The 17,743-nt window shown below is 54.9% G+C and overlaps 2 protein-coding genes across 3 annotated transcripts in view; one reads left to right on the top strand and one right to left on the bottom strand.

Annotated features, from left to right (window-relative positions):
• The window catches only part of EDRF1 (erythroid differentiation regulatory factor 1), a 39,534-nt gene extending 34,019 nt beyond the window's left edge, over nucleotides 1-5,515 (top strand). For both annotated transcript variants that reach the window (XM_043597824.1, XM_043597825.1), the window contains one exon: nucleotides 4,706-5,515. In XM_043597824.1, the coding sequence (XP_043453759.1) occupies nucleotides 4,706-4,862 (157 nt within the window). In that variant the 3' untranslated portion in view covers nucleotides 4,863-5,515. The remainder of the gene's footprint in view (nucleotides 1-4,705) is intronic.
• A 1,573-nt stretch (nucleotides 5,516-7,088) lies between these two features.
• MMP21 (matrix metallopeptidase 21) lies at nucleotides 7,089-14,456 on the bottom strand. The gene is made up of 7 exons (XM_043597826.1): nucleotides 14,069-14,456; nucleotides 13,073-13,583; nucleotides 12,177-12,316; nucleotides 11,832-11,973; nucleotides 10,391-10,648; nucleotides 7,817-7,989; nucleotides 7,089-7,561 (listed from the first exon to the last, which is right to left on the bottom strand). The coding sequence occupies exons 1-7, from the start codon at nucleotides 14,228-14,230 to the stop codon at nucleotides 7,262-7,264; spliced, it is 1,686 nt and encodes a 561-aa protein (XP_043453761.1). The 5' UTR covers nucleotides 14,231-14,456; the 3' UTR covers nucleotides 7,089-7,261.
• Between the last annotated feature and the right edge of the window lie 3,287 nt (nucleotides 14,457-17,743).

Consider the following 17,743-nt stretch of genomic DNA (forward strand, 5'->3'; position numbering starts at 1 on the left):
TGCTAGCTTTTTTTCATTCCTGATATTGGCAACTTTGATCCCCGCCCCCCCCGCCCCCCCCCGCCCCCACCTTGGTCAGTTTGGTTAGGAATTCATCGGTTGTATTGATTTTTTTTTTTTAATTTTTTTCTAATGTTTATTTATTTTTGATAGAGCATGAGCAGGGGAGGGGCAGAGAGAGAGAGAGACACAGAAACAGAAGCAGGCTCCAGACTCTGAGCTGTCAGCACACAGCCCAATGCCGGGCTCAAACTCACAGACGGTGAGATCATGACCTGAGCCGAAGTTGGACGCTCAACTGACTGAGCCACCCAGGCGCCCCTCCCCCAGCAGTTTGAACCTGTCGTTCCTGGGTGCCTTGTGATGGTTTCTTCCCTCTTCCGTGTTCGTATTTCTCCTGCTCCATTGTCTCCTGTTTCTCCGTGGTTCCAGCTGTTCCTGTGCTAGACTGATCTTCTGCGTAGCTGTTATGTGTTCCCTTGCCTTTGCACCCTTTTTCGGGGCAGCAAGGGTTCCGTGTGATTTCTGTTAACCTATCTTCAGGTTCGCTGATTCTTGATTTTAGTCACTTACAGTTGAACTTGATGAAGGCATTCTGTTTACTGTGCTCATTTCTGCTATTCTTACTGGGTTCTTTGTGTGGGTTCCACCTCTCTGCTGAAGTTAGCCAGTCTGTTCTTACGTATTGTTTTCCATTTGAGCCTTTTGACATAGTGATCCCTGTCCTTCTAAATCCCCTGTCGGAGAGCTCCAGCATCCGTGTCGTCTGAGTCTGGTTCTGCTGTCTTACACGTGTGGTTTCCTTACCTTTCTCCATCTCTTAATTGTGGGAAACTGGACATCTCAGACTGAGGGGCATCATTTTCATCTCTCAGGAGTTTTTACACCTTTAGGAAGGGGGGTTGAGTTCAGTTTCCTAGTCTGGAGCTGAGCTGTGATTGAGATTTTTTTTGGTCACCACGGTTACTTTTTCACTAATCACAGGCTTCAAGTTCTCGAGCAGTGCCTGGGCTTAGTGTGGAGCGGGTCTCCTGACGTCTTTCTTACCGTCTACTCCACCTTTCGTTTTAGCATTTTCATGAGGAAGGTGTGTGGTACTTCAGAGAGGCTCTGTCTGCACCCTCTTAGCTCTAGTCCGGAGTCCGTGTTCCGTTCCTACTTGGCCTTCGGTGCGTCTAGTCTGTTGCGGCGGGAAGGGCGTTGGCCAGGCCTTCTCCTTTAGTTTGGGTAAACCTCTCTTAGGCAGAAACTGGGTCTCTGAGTCTCAGCGTTGGGCCTCACACTGCCCCTGCCCCAGGGGAAGAGTGTGCCCACCTCCCCCCCACCATTCACTGCTCTGTCTGCATCGACTCTCCCCAGTGCCCGAAGGCTGACGTGCCTTGTTGCCCCCCTCGCCCTCCTACCCGCTCCGACTCCACCCTGCAGATTAAGGCTTGCTTTTTAAAAATTTTTTTTTTTTTAACGTTTCTTTATTTTTGAGACAGAGACAGAGCATGAACGGGGGAGGGTCAGAGAGAGAGGGAGACACAGAATCTGAAACAGGCTCCAGGCTCTGAGCGGTCAGCACAGAGCCCGACGCGGGGCTCGAACTCACGGACCGCGAGATCGTGACCTGAGCTGAAGTCGGCCGCTTAACCGACTGAGCCACCCAGGCGCCCCTATTTTTATTTTTTTAATACAGTTTATTGTCAGATTGGTTTCCATATAACACCCAGTGCTCATCCCAACAAGTGACCTCCTCAATGCCCATCACCCATTTTCCCCTCTCCCCCATCCCCCATCAACCCTGTTTGTTCTCTGTATTTAAGAGTCTCTTATGGTTTGCCTCCCTCCCTCTCTGTAACTTTTTTTTTCCCCTTTCCCTCCCCCATGGTCTTCTCTTAATTTTCTCAGGATCCATATATGAGTGAAAACATACGGTATCTGTCTTTCTCTGCCTGACTTATTTCACTTAGCCTAATACCCTCCAGGTCCCTCCACGTTGCTACAAATGGCCAGATTTCCTTCTTTCTCATTGCCAAGTAGTATTCCGTTGTGTATATAAACCACAGCATCTCTCTCCATTCGTCAGTTGATGGGCATTTGGGCTCTTTCCATAATTTGGCTATCGTTGGGAGTGCTGCTATAAACATTGACCATTCCCTGGAGAGGAGGATCTGGGTGGGGTTGCCTGCCCGTCTTGTAGCCGTAGCTGGTCCCGTTGCCCGGCCCACACGAAGGGCCTTTTTTTAGGGCTCTCACCAGGTTTTTTATGTGAGCATCTGGTGGGGTCCTTGAAGAAAAGCCTCCAAGGCCAGGTGACCTCATCCTATACCTGCAGCTCCCAGGGGCCCCACGCTCCCTCACTCGGCCTCTCCCGGCTCGTTCACTGTTGTAGCTAAATCCCTAGCAGTTTCGGCGTCTGCCGCAGGCCAGGAAGTACTTCTCCCTCTCCCTGCCTGTCCTTAGTCTGCAGCCTCGGTGGCCCAGCAGCCCCAACCCTTTGATAGATTCCAGCAGTCCCGAACTCCTGAAGTGGTAGTTTGTCCTGCTTTGTGCTGTTGGGTTTGTCCTAAGGGTGGGAATGATGCTCTAGCGGTCTCCGTCTGAGCAGAAACGCCTCCAGTAAATGCTTCCAAACAATCCTCTGTGGCCTTAAGGAGAGCGTTTGTGGGGCGGAGCACTCAGCGTCGGGCGCCCTCTCCGCCCTGTCCCTGCTTCTCAGCAGGGGGTGGTGGTCTGGCCAGCGGTTGGCAGACACCCCACCTTCTGAAGAACCAGAGGAGGAGAAGGCGGAGGGGACCGTGACACACGCAGTTGAAAAAGTTAGCGCTTTTCCTGTTTAATGGCAGTGGGTAAATTTTGAAATGTTTTATTGGTTTCCACAAGGTGGCGACATAAATATGTGTGAGAACCACCAGCTCTTTGTGGGTTTTCGCAAATTGGTGGTCTGAGTAATTGGCCAACGGGTGACAGTTCCGTCCTATGGTACCTTTTGTAAACATACCTGTCCTCTCCTCTGTGTGTGGCCTAAGTAGTTTTATTTTAGTGGAGGGTCTTCTGACCCGTCTTCTCAGGTTATTAATATCCTGTCAAAAAAAACTGCTTAAAGTTTTTGGGTAGGATGCATGAAGTCCTCTTGCTCTAATTTGTGTTAATTTTTTCAAAATTTATTGAAGACTGTTAAATGTGGTATTTGTGTGCATACAGTTACTATGTTGATAGGGCTCCAAAACAGACTGGTTCCTAAGTCAGTGTGTCTCTTGTGTGTCACTGGCCGGCACAGGAGATACACGTGAGCTTATCGCTAGGAGGGAGACCTGTGCTGTGGCCCTGGTACCTCACCAGGAGTCCGGGAGCGTTTCTGTCTGCAGTAAAAGGAGATCAGAGCTAGACTTGAAAAGAAAGGAAATGCTAGTAGGTTTCTGTTTGTTGATTATTTTCTACCCACCCCACCTGTGCTTTAAAAAAAGAAAAAGAAAAACTGAGCTTAGTAGTTAAAAATCTTAATTTTTTCAGGTGTCTGGGTGGCTCAGTTGGTTAAGCGTCGACTCTTGGTTTCGGCTCAGGTCATGATCTCGTGGTTTCATGCCCCACATTGGCCCCACATTGGCTATACACGGGCAGCACGGAGCCTGCTCGAGATTCTCTCCCTCTCTCTCTGCCCCTCCCTTGCTTGCACTGTATCTCTCTCTCAAAATAAATTTAAAACTCTTTTTAAATAAAAAATTTTAATTTTCTTTGAATCCTTTTATGACAATTTCCTCTTATGACAACCATGTGGTTCTGTTAGAAATGGTTTTTTGGCGGGGGGAGTGGGGCTGGGGCCTGGGTGGCTCAGTCGGTTAAGCGTCCGACTTTGGCTCAGGTCATGATCTCATCCCGACGAGGGGCTCGAACTCACGGACTGCGAGACCATGACCTGACCCGAAGTCGGACGCTTAATTGACTGAGCCACCCGGGAGCCCCCAGAAAGGAGTTTAAATTTCTTGTGAGATTGTCAGAGGTTTTGCAAATGTCAACCCCAGCCCAGAACTAAAACCTAGCCATCTTAGGCCCAAACTGTACATAGTGAATGCATTTTAAACCATCACTTTACTGTGCCGTGGGTGGTTTTGAGAGGAAGAGAGATTTGCCTGATTAAAGAAGTTGGAATAAGAGGGAGAAGAGAAATGAGGTTCTACAGAGGGTTCTCCAGGGAAGACCTCCCCACAGTCGCGTTACATGTGTGCTCGTTAACAGGGCTGAGGGGTGTCAGGCTCAGCACGGAGGAGGGAGGAAATCCTGGGTAGCTTTCCAGGCCCCAGGCTGCCCCGGGCTGGATTTTCATCGTAGCATATCATCGGACATGCCGTTTTCTTCTTGTTTAATGCACTCCCCCCTCCACCCCCCCGCCCACTGCTACCTCAGTAGCCCGCAGATGCCGTGAGCACAGGGACTCTGCCTGGTGTGTTTTGTTCACGGCCACGAGCAGTTCCCAGTACATAGTAGGCACTCAGATATTTGTGAAGAGAACGAACCTTGGTTTTAATTGACGTATTGAAGTAAATATCTAAAAACGGGCCTGGGAACAGTGGCTGCGAGAAGGTAAGCACGGAATAGGCCTTAACGGACCACCCGCTTCCCTGTGGCAGAGACGGTCTGGGACTGCTTATTTGGGTTTCTTTCTGGGTCGTCGGTGGACCTCACTGTGCGCTTCTGTTTTGTTTTTGTTTTAACGCGGCAGTAATACTGAAGAGGATGTAGTCCTCAAAACCAACAAGCAGATTTACTCCCAGCTTTTGAGAGCTACCGCTAACAGAAACTCCACTCTTCTGGAAAGGATCGACGTCCTCATCCAGTTGCTGGATCAGCTTGCTCGCGGCGGCAGTGGCGGCCAGTGACTCGGGCCCGAAGCTCCGTCCGCAGAGACGCTGTCAGTGCCTTCTGCTCTTGGGGGCCGGTTTGTCCATTCGGTGCTTCGTGTCATTAAATAGGAGGGAAAGACTCTCCTGTCACTAAAGACAGGCACAGCAGTGGAAACACAGTTCTCTTTTCCCGTCACGGACACATCGTGGTTGAGTTCCTTGCTTCATTTGAAGTGAAGGCAGAACCAGACTGAAAGCCCCTGGCGTTGGTTTTTCAGAGACACACGTGGTGCCTCCGTGTTCACACCCTTGCTGTGATGCAGGTGCACTTGTAAACCGGTTTCAAGTCTGTTGGGCTCCATGGGTTTAAGATAGAATTATTTTGGATGATGTTACCGTGGTCAGGGGAACTTGGATCCAGATGCCTTTAGTGGTTCAGGTGGGTTCAAGAAACATCCCGCATCTACGGCGCTTCCCGGTCGCACGGAAGGCGGCCCGCCCTCCCCCCGTGTCGCGGGCCCCGCGGTGTTGAGTTCGGGGCGCGCTCTGAGAGCGCCCGCTTCTCTCTGACTGGCTAGGACGGCTGATCGAGGATAGGTACTGCTCCCTCTTTCTTTCATTGTAAACTGGAAACTGTGAATAAGGTAAGAAAACTATTTTGAATAAATAAATTATTTATTTAAAATGTCTGCTCTTTTTCCTGAATTTCACATTCTGCACTTTGAGTTTTGATTTGAACTGGTTTAATCAATCTTCCAAAGTGAAGATTAAAACATTAAAAATCTCTGCCATTCAACGGGACGCTGCTTGCAACTGTCACGCACGGCTCTCGTCTGGGCACCCGCGCGAGCTCTGCTTTCTCCGTGCCCACCTCGCGCTGCCTACCTGCCCTGGCACCACAGCCTCCGTTTCACGGAAACGGAACAGAAATCGGGCATGCCGTCTCCCGTCGGGTTGACGGCTGGGACGTGTAGACGGGAGCCCGCTCTGCCGCCACGTCCGTCGGCCTGGCCCTGAGTGCGGGCTCACCCCCGACCTTCAGTGCCTCCCGCAGCCCCTGCGCCTGGGCCAGTAGCCCCTCCGCTCAGTGGCCGTGCCCTCTGGAGGAATCTGAACCGTACCGGAAAGTTGTCTGGAATAAAGCTGGCCCTTTACAAAGTGCTTTCTCGAAAGCGTGCCGAGATTTTCAGGTGTTTTCCTTGGCGGTGAGTTGACACCTGTCCCAGCTTGACGGGACTGTCACTGGCCCTGTCCTTTGTCTACTTCTTTGTTATCTGGTTTGCGTTTCCTTGGGACAGATGTGCATCCGTTCTCAAAAACCACTGAGGCATTTAAAGTTTTAACTAAGTCGTGAAACAGATGTACAAAAGCAGACATCGTCCGTCGGGACAGCCGTCCCTCCGCTTCCCCTGCGGCGAGTGCTGTCCTCACTGGTCCAGCCCGCACACTTCCCCCGAGAAGATCCAGTTTTGAAGTAAGCTGGCATCAGGATGTCGCGTTCCTGGTCTTGTCTTCCGGCCTCTCCTTGGCTGAACAGCCTTTTGGTCGAGGAATATTCGTTTCTAAGCAAGAAGATGGCAAGTCTAGCCGTCTTCACTTGTCGAAACAAGAATATGAACGTTCCCTACAGGGGGAGAAAAAAAGTCTGTCTAACTGTTGTAATTTGCTGATTTTAATTGAGTGCTTCTTAAAGTGCTTGAGCTTTGGCTGGTAGGTGGGCAGAATTGTGCTATTTGTGGCCTGGTCATTGAGACGACTTGTTTTTCAGTTAATTTCAGGGCAGGGATGGAGAGAAGGTGCCAGGGCCCTGGGGCTGGAGTCAGAGGCAGGGGTCGCCAGCAGCCACCGCGTTGACCCTGCTGGGAAGGACACAACGGTGAACTTCAGTTTCTAGGACTAGAAATGTGCAAAGTAGTGTGGGCCTTGGTACTCCGACGGAGTTGTGAAGATGGAGAGAAATGCGTGGGGAAACCTTCCATATGCTGTCCGTGAGGGAAACGTAAGTTGCCACGCCAGCAAGTGTGGAGCGCCGTAGTGGAGCTTTTCCGATGAATCCCTATGTTTTCAGGGCAGTAACACCGCTTCTGTGTTCAGGGAGCCGTATCTCCTTCCGTGATTGGATCCTTTGGCCACGGCTACGTTCCCATCCAGCCATGAAATCGGTACAGGGGTGACGGGTGGCAGAAGGACAGGGATGTGTCAGGATTTTTTTTTTAACCTTTCCTAAAAATGTCCTAAAATCATTTGGTAATTTTTTTTTTGGCCTGTAAAACGGACTTCTAAACCACGTATTTGAAAAGTTCAGGTAATAGCTTTTTCCACTGGGTTTTAGCCCTATTTGTTTCGGTTACTAAAGATCTGGTTTATTTTCTTTGTAAAAGATCCGACTTTCTCTCAGAAGAGAAATCCCTTTCTCCACTTGCCTGTTTTTCTCCTTACATGTTCAGGGTGGAGGCATGGACGTCACAAATGTCAAACCACCTCCCTGAGATGGGCTGCTTTGGAAATAAGCCATTTGAAGGAAGCCAAGGCTGGTGCTGTTTGTCCTTGGCATTAACCACTTTCCAGTACACATTGCCTTTGAGCAAGAAAATGGAGTTGTGTGCGTAGGAGTAATAGGCTGAATCTATATTTCTGAAAGGATGGTTTTGTGGCTCTATTCCTGGAAATACCTCAGTAATCTTCATTGGATAAGAATCAAGTACTTGATTTCTGTTGACATCAAATGCAAACACCTGCAAAGCAAGTAAGAAAGTGAGACCGGCATTTCTGAAAACCATTGATTTTTAGATTAATTTTAGGAATGAGCTAAGTAAATCTGTAGCTTTGCACCAAATTCTCTGGGCTTGAATTTCTTAATTTTCCACATGATGGGACCCACCATGGTCATACAGGGCCGAGGCAATTGAGAACAGCTTTTAACAACTCGGCCCTCTGACAAACCTCAGGGGGTGATAGGAGCCACACCAAGCTGGAAAGCCTCTACTTACGAGGGACTCTTTGAAGAAGTAAATTAACTGTTTTCTTCGGTCATAAAAGGCAGTGTCCAGAGGACTTGGAATGCCAGGAAATCCTTCCGAAATCAATCTGGGGTAGCTTCTCCCTTGTTCATCTTCTGTGTAGGCCTGATCCTTGTCGCTGTCGTATCTCCAGTACTGATTTCCTGAGAGCCAAACAAAGCATGCTTATATGGCTTATTACCATTTAATTATGGACGACAAAGAGGCCCACTTTCAATCTAGGTCTCCGCCAACCGTGATGTTTCGCCATGACCCCAGAAGAAGGCAGGACCTCAGCCTCTGAGTGAAGCCTCCACTCAAGTGAATGATTCTCCAGGTCTTGAATTACTTCTAGATCGGTTCTGACAATCATTGCCGCTATTAAGATGTTGGTTGCCTTTTGCAGGGCACGCCGGCCCCCTGGTGCTCATCAAAAGCAAAAACAAAATGACAAATCGTACGGTCTTTTTCACATAAGCATCTTCTGTTTTTTTCCCTTCTTCCTATGTAGTCTCATGATCTTCCTTTTACGTGTTAGGATCCCAGGGGTTGCCCTGAATCGTTTTCCCACCATAATAAATATAAGCCCTCTTTTTACAGAAAACAATCATGATGCTTATGATCAGGTCTTTTAAAGATTTTAAGTAATCTCTACACCCAGGGGGGGATTAAACTCAACCCCGCGATCAAGAGTCACATGCTCTACCAACTAAGCCAGCCAGGCACCCCAGCTTTTTGTCAGGGTTGTAGAATTCTGCAGTTCGACTACCATCTCGGTTGTACAAATGAGGACACCAGAGAAGCGCTGAAGCACTTCATCCGGATTCGCGGCCCAGGTGGGACCGGTGCGGCCCGAGACTCCCTTATCCCACCCCAGCGACTCTACCCTCTGTCCTGTGAAGGCACGGCTTGTAATGTTGCTCTGTTTCAGTTCACGATCCAGATGCCTATTTCGTGCTCTGAAACAGCACAGGACTCTTCTGTTGCTCATCCCGAACCCTGGCATATGGTCAGCATACACTAGAATAAATCCACTGAGCTAGAGGTTTTTGTGTTCACAACCTACGTCACATCACAATCAGTTCCGTTCCGTAGCAGCCGCCCACGCGAGCTCCCTCTCGCCCTCGGCTCCTGCTTCTACCCCCGTCCCCAAAAGGTTTGCCTTTGACAGAAAACAGTGACGTTTGTCCAGCCAGTGGCACAGTTCACTCTAACTGGAAAATCTGAATTTAAAGTATTCTCGGCCAGTTAAGAGGTTTTTTACAGCTCCGAGACTAAAATACACGTGTTATTACAGCAGTCCCCCACGATGACCTAATTCTGTAACGAAGAGTCTTTGTTGCCCGTGGAAGCTCTCGTCCAGGACTTCTTAGGACCCTGAGAGATGTGCTTCCAACTCTGAGAGCCCTGAACTAGACAAGTCCGCCCTGGGCAATTTGTTTCTGTAACTGCACTCCATTCTTCCTTTGTGCGATGTAAAGAAAATTAAGGCCAGATTCATGCACTGGTTTCTTGCGGCAAAATCTGCACACAGCTTCCTTTGGGTTTGGCTCTTGCCTCTCTGACTCCTGAGCCATTTAAGGCCAGAGGGTCCTATTGCCAGGGCTCAGGCAGACCGAGGGCACACGGCTTACCTCTGGGGCAGTTCTGGGAAGGGAAAGAAAAAGCAGCCACAGAATCTTGCTTGTGCTTAGACTCCGGGCATTTGGTTTGCAAACAGCCAGCCTCCGTGACACGGGCAGAGGCCCCGGGCAAGGCGGCCTGTGAGGGGAGCGGCAGGACGGTCCCGGCCTGTCTTCTCGGCGCGTCCGCCGACCCCAGACCCCCGCCTCGGTCTCTGCCTCCCAGCAACACGCTGATCCTCCCTGCTCAGAAACTGCCACCGACGCCTCACTGCCTGCTGGCTGAAGGCCAGCTCCGGGCCACGGTGCTCGAGGCTCTCGGGGCTCAGGCTGACCCTGTCTTTCCAACCTAATCTCGTCCCGTGTGAGTGCCCTGCCCCTGAACCCCGCGGGTTCAGCTGTCTCAGACATCTTTTCCCCTCCCTCTAAAGCCTTGCTTCCGCTTCCTGTGTCTTACACCCCATCCCCCACCCCCGTCCACACTTCCCCCGTCACATCCCCGCTGTCCCGGCGGGGCTCCCGGGGTCCCACACGGCCTCCGGGTCTGGGTCAAAAGCCCTGACTTCTGGGTGGCTCCAGCCTCTGGTTCCAGGTGGCCGTGGTCACCTTATCTGCTCTCCTTCACCACAGACTTCTAGCGGGGGGCTTCTAAGGCTCCTCCTCTCCAGAGGAAGAGTTAGCTAAAACTGCTGTCGGGGTCCCCTTTCTTACAGGTCTCGGGCAGCCACCTCTGCCTGGCACAGCCGGTTCACTCATTCATTTGTTCATGCGACGCATTCGGCGCCTTCATACCCTGTGCTCAGAACTTACAGTCCGGTGGGACAAGCCAGTCAGGTGAGTCACTGCAAGAGCACTAGAAGATTCCCTGGCACGGGGCTCAAAGCCCTGGTTCCGAGTGCGCCTGTGTGATACAAGAAATCGAGCCATCCGGGAGAACCTCTACCTTTAAAGAAGTAGCGTTCGTCTCTTCTCCACGTCCAGAGGTGGACAAAAGCGTCTATGTTTTGTGTTGGGATTCCGCGCCAGCCACTGAGGATCGGGATGGGGTCCCCGTAGCGTGTCCGGCTGTTGCGATTTTCGTAAAGCCAGTACCAGCCGTTGCGGAAGAAATACGTGCTAAACCTCATCATCACTGCTCCGTATTGGTTTCTCTCTTTGCGAATCCAGTCAAATGCGGTATCAAACGATCCTTCACATGAACCTTCGGAAAAAAAAAAGTCCCCTGTCACCTGGGGCAAAAACCACCTGTTGCTACTTTCACGTGTGATTCAAATAGAGACCATTGCAAAGCTGGGGTTTTCGATTAAACTTTTTTTTTTTTTAGTGTTTATTTTTGAGAGAGAAAGAGCACGTGCGCGAGACGGGGAGGAGCAGAGAGAGCGGAAGACGCAGAACGGGAAGCAGGCTCCAGGCTCCGAGCTGTCAGCACGGAGCCCGACACGGGGCTCGAACCCACGAACCGCGAGATCGTGATCTGAGCTGACGCTGGACGCTTGACTGACTGAGCCAACCAAGCGCCCGTCTCTTCAACGGTCTTAAAGCAAGACGCCACACAAGGCTGGAAGGAGGCCTGCCCGGAGGTGGAGAGGAGGGGGGCCTGCAGCACTGCGGGCTCACGTGGGCTGTCCCGGCTCATCTTGGTTCTCTCAGAGGTTCTCTTAGAGGTTCTCTTAGAGGCGCTCCCGGGCCTCTAAGTGTCTCCATGCGGATGCTGGTCATGTGATCACCTTCACCACAGCTGATGCCTCCTGACGGCTGGCCTGACCTCATTAGAGGCAAGAAGCTTGGTTCTGGGCACACACCAGAGTAAGACCGCCTCCGAGGGAAACACGTGCCGTCCTGGCACCGCTTACTCTCCCGAGAGGCCCAGGGCCAAGAACACAGGGCCCGAGTGGAACAGAAGAGGGGTGGTCTCTGTGTTCGGTGGAAAAGGGGAGGGCAGCTCGCTTTCCCTTCAGCCTCCAGGCTAAGCCATTAGTCACTTCAGTTAACTAACCACTCACACCTTAGCCTGAACAATTAGAGGTGAAAGTTGATCCTCCCTGCTCTTTGCTTTGGGACGGCAGGAACCTTCTCCCTGGGGCACCTTCTCCCTGGGGCCTCCGGGATCTATAGCTCCCGGGGGGAGGGGGGAGGCCACCCCTTGGGCGGCCCAGTGCTGTTTGGAAAACCGCCAAGCCCTGCTCCTTCCTCCCAGAGATGTGATGTAGCACGTGAAGCAGAGGCCACAGGAGGGAATATCCATGCCGGTGGCCACCTGCATCCTCGAGCTAGAAGGCAGCTACTGCTGGGTGCTCTTGGGGGGCCCGGCCTCCCGATAGGGAGCGGGGTCCTGTTGAGTGTCCTCTGGGAGCTCTGAGGAGGATCTCCCAGAACAGTCTTACCGTACAGCTTCTGAATGGCTTTTCTGTCCGACCAGTCCAGCTCAAACGCAGGCTCCTGGGGAGTATAATTCGGCCGCATTACGGATCCTGTCCTGTACGTGTGAGGCAGGCCGAGTACGTGGCCAATTTCATGGACGGCCACCTAGAAGGGGACACAAACCACGGGTGCAGTGCCGACCGTGGGCGTCCGAGCGCCTGCCAGCGGCGGGCCTCGCCAAGGGGAAGGGGGACGATGGTGAAAATCGGGGAACCTTCCCGAAAGAAGGCTGTCCGCTCTTCCCTGAACTCCAGCCCACCCTGCACCGCCCTCTGCCCGGTCACTCCCCGCGGCCCGAGACCACTTACTTTGAGAAGGCTGATGCCCGCATCACTGCTGGGAGGTGTGAAGTGCTCATCATCGTCAAAGTGGATGTCGCCCAGGCGCCAGGCGTGTGCAAACTCCTGCCCGCTGCCATCAAAAACCCGGGGACAGCCCAGGTGCCGGCCTGGCAAGGGGACAGGGAGCACAGACACGTTCCCCAAAACGGTCACGGCCTCGAGGAGCTTGTAGTCCAGGAGCGGAAGCCACAACTCGCCTGCGCCACAGCGTTTTGAAGTCTAAACACTAAACACGCAGACTCTGTGGGAGCCCAGAGAAGGGTGCGGGGCATGGGGGTGCTATCAAAAGACGAGATCTGAGTTGGATCCTAACAGCGGACGGGTCAGGACAGGAAGAAGGTGCAGCCCAATGATCACGTCCCCTTGCAGGAGTGCTGGGGACTTCTCACAGCAGGGAGTCAAGGGAGTCAGCAGGGCAGCCCCTAGCACCCCTCGATCCCAGCGGGGGCGCCTGCAGAGAAGTTACTTTGTCCAAACCCACCTGGCTAGGAGGGGTCAGTGCCCTGGCTCGTACCCTGCTGAGCTCGCTCCCTGCCGCAATGCTCACTGGGCTGACCTGCTCCAAGACCAGCAGTGAGGGGCCTTCACTGATGTCCCTATGTGACTCCCCCTGCCCCCCGTCCTGTGCAGGGTGGCGTGCCCGCACCCTTCCCGGTGAGCTGTACTGAAGCGCCTACACAGGGTTTACGACATGACCACGCCGCCGCCAGGGGCCATCTCGGGACACCCCGGGAGGCAGCGGTCCTGGGACCGCTGGACAGGTGACCAGGGCGGGGCTCCCTATGCTAACCGGACCCTGCCTGCGGCCGTGGGAGCCGGTGACCGGGAGCCCAGGCTTGGCTCGCCGCCTTCTTCCTTCTCACCTCGTCCGAACCCCAGTTTTATGTCCACCGCGGCCCCGGGGGCGGCGAGGTCCTCCCGGAAGTCCAGCGGTGTCACCTCGCTCCACATCCTGAAGGCCAGTCTGAGGATGTGCCGCTGCTCGTCCACGGACAGCTGGCCGCTGGCGCCCTCCCCCAGCAGCCGCCACGTCAGCGTCCTCTTGGCGAACGCCCGGGTGTCCCCGCGGGGCGCGGCGTCCTCGGGCCGCGGGCTCCGTGGCCGTAGCGGCCGCGCGAAGCGCTTGGGCCGCACCCGGGGCGGCGGGGACACCGGCGGCCGCGTGTCGGGGACGCCGCAGCGCGGCCTGTTCATGGCCGCCAGCGTGGCGGCGTCCAGCCGCCCGCTCGCAGGCAGCGCGTTGACCTTCTGGAACCTGCGCACGGCCTCGGCCAGGGCGGCGGCCCGGGGGCCCGCGGGCGGCGCGGCGGGGCCGGGGGTCCGGGAGCCGGGCCCGGGGGGCGCGTCGGTCCATCCGTACTTGGACAGGAAGCGCTGCGGAGAGAGGCGGCGAGCGGTGGGGCGCGGGTGTGTGGGGTTTACGGAATGGGCGGGCGGGGGGCCTGTGTGTCGCTACGCGTGTCTGCAGCCACGGGGCGTGGTCACCCGTGTCGTGCGGCACGGCCAGCCCGTGGTTATGGGTCGTCTGCGGGAGGCCCTTCGCCCCCGACCTGAGGCGGCGTGGGTGTGCACGGACCTGCGTGTGCGCGTGCCCGCGCATGCATGTGCCCAGCTCTGCACGTGTCCTAGTGTGCACGTGCCTGCGTGTGCGCAGGTTTGCACGTGCACGGGTCCGCCGGCGCACGTGCCCCCGTGTGCACCTGCCGGCGTGTGCACGTGCCTGCGTGTGCCAGGGTTCACCTGTGCGCGTGCCCCTGTGCGCACCTGCCTGCGTGTGCTAGGGTTCACCGTGCACGTGTCCGCCCGCGCACGTGCCCCCGTGTGCACGTGCGTGCCGCTGGTGCCGGGGCTCCTCCTACCTGCGCGGCGAGGACGTCCGCGATGGGCTGGGCCCGGCGCAGCGGGGGCGGCTCCAGGTCCGAGCGGTCCCTGCTGTGGAACAGTGGCTCTGGCCCGGCGGCCCGGGGGGCAGCGAGCCAGCAGAGCAGCAGGCTCCGACGGAGGATGGAGGCGGCCAGCATGGCCCGATCTGCGCGCTGCCCTCCGGCTTCCCTCCCGTCTCCCTCCTGGGGCCCAGGCCCCCGGGGATGCTTTTATAAGCAGCACCCCCGCTCTGGGGAGCCGTGCGTTATCCGAGGCCTTCGCAGCCAGGTCTGAAGTGTGCCCGCCGGGAGGCCCTGGCCCAGCCGCCCTTTGAAGACCCCAGGAGTGCCCTTCTCGTCGGGGTGAGAATGTTTGCCCCGTCCTCAGGTAATTACATCCTGCCCTGGCAGCCTCATGTGGATTCCGTTTCTGTGGTGACGCGCTCCCGGGCAGGCTGGCTGCCCCGGTGAGCAGTGGAATGTTCGCGAAGTCCGGGGGTCCTGTCGGTAGAAGTGCAAAACCTGGCCGCCAACCACCTGCTGTCGCTCACTGCACCTGCGGCCTAACTACCTGATCATCAGTTTGCTCACAGCGTGGGTCCTTTCTTTTCTTGGCGGGCCCGGGTTGCAGATCTTGTTTCTCGGATCTCTTCTTGTTCCTTTTTGTACAAAGGATGCTTCATCCGTATGGGAAAACGTAAAATTAAAAAGTACTGAGAATCAAGGAGGAGATCCAGTGATTCAGAGGGTGACGTTTGATGAACATTCTTGCAGGTACACGTATTGTGTACGTTCACGGGGAAGTATGTGTGTATAGTTCTGCGTAAACCGTGTTCTCCATTAGTTAAAACTCGGTGATTCGAATGTCACGGGCAGCTTCGGTGTTCGTGAACGTAGAACGTAGGCGTGTATCTTCCTAGTCAATGGCTGTGTGGTGTCCTAGCCTGTGGGTCAGGGATTTTTATACGAGAGTAAACTAGGATCCCTGGAGGTTCTAGAACTGGCCCCTCTTGGTTCACCCTCACAAAGGAGTCTTTTGAAGGAGGGGAAGGGGGGGGGGGTGGAGAAGAAAATATTAAGTGGGGCCAGGCTCAGCTGCCTGGACCTTGTAACTAGTCACATCTGGAGAGGCTGGGAGAAGTGAGTAAGGCCCTCCAGGCACTTGGCTGCAGGTGAGAGCTTGGAATGTCAGTGTCAAAGGTCTGAAAACAGCAAGTGTGCAGGTGTGGGGCTGGCCCTTAGCTACTCATTCATCAAATCCTCATGACCGTTTTAGGGACAGGGAACCTGGAAATAAACGTGGTGGACTCATTCTTTGCCATCAGGAAACTTTTTTTTTAATATATATTTTTTAATACTCATTTATTCTTGAAAGCACGAGCAGGGGAGGGGCAGAGAGAGAGGGAGACACAGAATCCGAAGCAGGCTCCGGGCTTCGAGCCGTCGGCACAGAGCCCGACGCGGGGCTCGAACTCAGGAACCGTGAGATGGTGACCCGAGCCGAAGTCGGACGTCAGACACTTAACCGACTGGGCCACCCAGGCGCCCCCATGGAACTTCTAAGTGGAGGAGACAGACAATAAACCAAACAACGAATGAGAAATTCAAACAGTGACAGGGGCTAACGGCGTAAATCAGAAAAGCGAATGCTTTGGAGGTTGGGAGTCCATATTAAGATGGGCAGGAGAGACCTCTTGTAAAGATGAAATGGAAGCAGTGAAAGAAAAGAGAGACACTGTCACGTGTGACTGGGGATTCATGTGTGGTGTGGGCAAAGGAAAGAACAAGTGCAAAGGCCCTGAGGCAGGATCCGGCGGAGTAGCAGAGGGCTGGTGGAGGGTCAGTGAGGGGGAAGGGGGAGGGGGAGGTGTCTGATGGCCCTGTAGCCCAAGACCTGTCACGGGGCTCTAGGACATTGGCTTTCCGAGGCAGGGCACAGTACTAGGCTGTGACCCAGCGGGATCCGTTCCTAGTGAGGTCCCAGGAGCGGGTGTTTGGCCTCACACGGGGGCTGCGGCGGCGAGGCCAGCACCTGTGACATCAGGGTGTTGTGCTCAGTCAGCTCCGGTCAGCTCGGAGACCTCTGGGGCTGGCCACGCACCAGGTGGGGACACAAGAGCGAGCAGGGTTGAGGGGGGGACGTGATGAGAAACCCTCCCAGGGCTTCCCGGGTGTAATTGGAAACCCACCGAGGGAGGGTGACGGGGAGAGACGGAAGAAGGAGGCCCCTCCGGGTCGGGAGGTGGCAGTTTTAATAAGCGAAGGGAACGTACATTCCAGGTTCGTCCTGGGCAGCGGGCAGGACTAATGGATCCCTGCACCTGCCCGCTGGATCTTGAAAGCTTATCAAGAGGCTCTACCTGGGCCGAGTGCCGTGTAACCCTGCGGGTGTTTTCAACCCCACGTCACCTTTCAAGGCTGTGTCCTCGGAGCAGCTGCCAGGAGCGGGAAAGGCAAGAGGAACAGAACCCACGTTCCAGGGACTGGGAGGGGGTGAGGGGCCTCCGGGTGCCTGGTCCTGCTCGCGGGTCAGTCGGCAGTCACATCTTTTAGATGACCTTCTCCAGCAGGGCCCTTCTGGTCACTAAGGGTGGCTTACCCTCAGCTGTGTCCACAGATCCCTCCCCCGCCCCGACTAAAGCCCTCTCCCCATCTCCTACCAACGTGATCTCCCAGCTCCCTGAACCGGCACCACTGGGGTGAGAGGACTCATGGTCACCCCTCTGGGAGGAGCCTGGCGGAGGGGAGGGAAGCCCGGGTCCGCAGTCAGGAGACAAGTGTGGTTCAGGGTGTGGAATTTCTCCTCATTACCCTCACCCCCACTTCGCACACTCAGAAGCAAGCCCCAGGCACCCTGTATAATTCTGTGCGTGAAGATCCTACTGTGGGTCTGCACAAGATAGACGCGTTGGGAAGCAAAGCAAAGCATCATCCTGCCTTAAGACGGAGCAGCAACCCTCTGTTATCACATTTCCCCGGGCAGCCTCCACGGTTTCAACGCTGGCCTCCTTCTCTGTTAACTTCTAAGTGGCCTTCCGAGCGGAAGGCCCATCCGAAGGCTTCTGTAAAAAGTGAGGAGGGTGAAAGGCAGGCTCGAAATGGCGCCAGGCGGCACGCAGGCCCTTTGCCCTTCCCACGTTGACTGCGGCGGGGGTGGGGGGCGGGCGGAGCCGGGCGGCTGCGGTCCCCACGGCCGCGCCCACGAGGTCCGCTCTGCTCTCGTGCATGATTCCCACGACAGGCCCCGTGAAGCTCCTCTCAACTCGCCTAACTAGACCTGGCCTGGCAGGCGCTCCGTTTCTCGCCATCAGGACCCCTGCCGGAGCCGGCGCCCCACTCCGGTGGCTTCTCACTGCGCGGTGTCCCGCCTGCCAGAGTTTTTGTCAGTTACGTGCGGGTGTGTGTAGAACGTATATAAGCACATACAGTAAACCCTTGGGTCGCGAGGCACTTGTTCGGCACCTGCGTCCGCAAGACGAGCAGACGTTTCGAATCGATTTTACCTTGATGAACGAGCGAGGTCTTGCAGTAGGAGTCCCATGATCGCAACTGAGCCAGTGGTGGTTCTCGCTCGCTCGCTCGCTCGCTGTGGGATTATGGGTGATCATCTCCCACGCTCAGATGCTCGGTCTCAGGCTACAGCTTTTGGCAGAAATCGGTGAATTTTCGGAA

This window comes from Prionailurus bengalensis, chromosome D2 (genome assembly GCF_016509475.1).
Source record: "Prionailurus bengalensis isolate Pbe53 chromosome D2, Fcat_Pben_1.1_paternal_pri, whole genome shotgun sequence".
Taxonomy (NCBI): domain Eukaryota; kingdom Metazoa; phylum Chordata; class Mammalia; order Carnivora; family Felidae; genus Prionailurus; species Prionailurus bengalensis.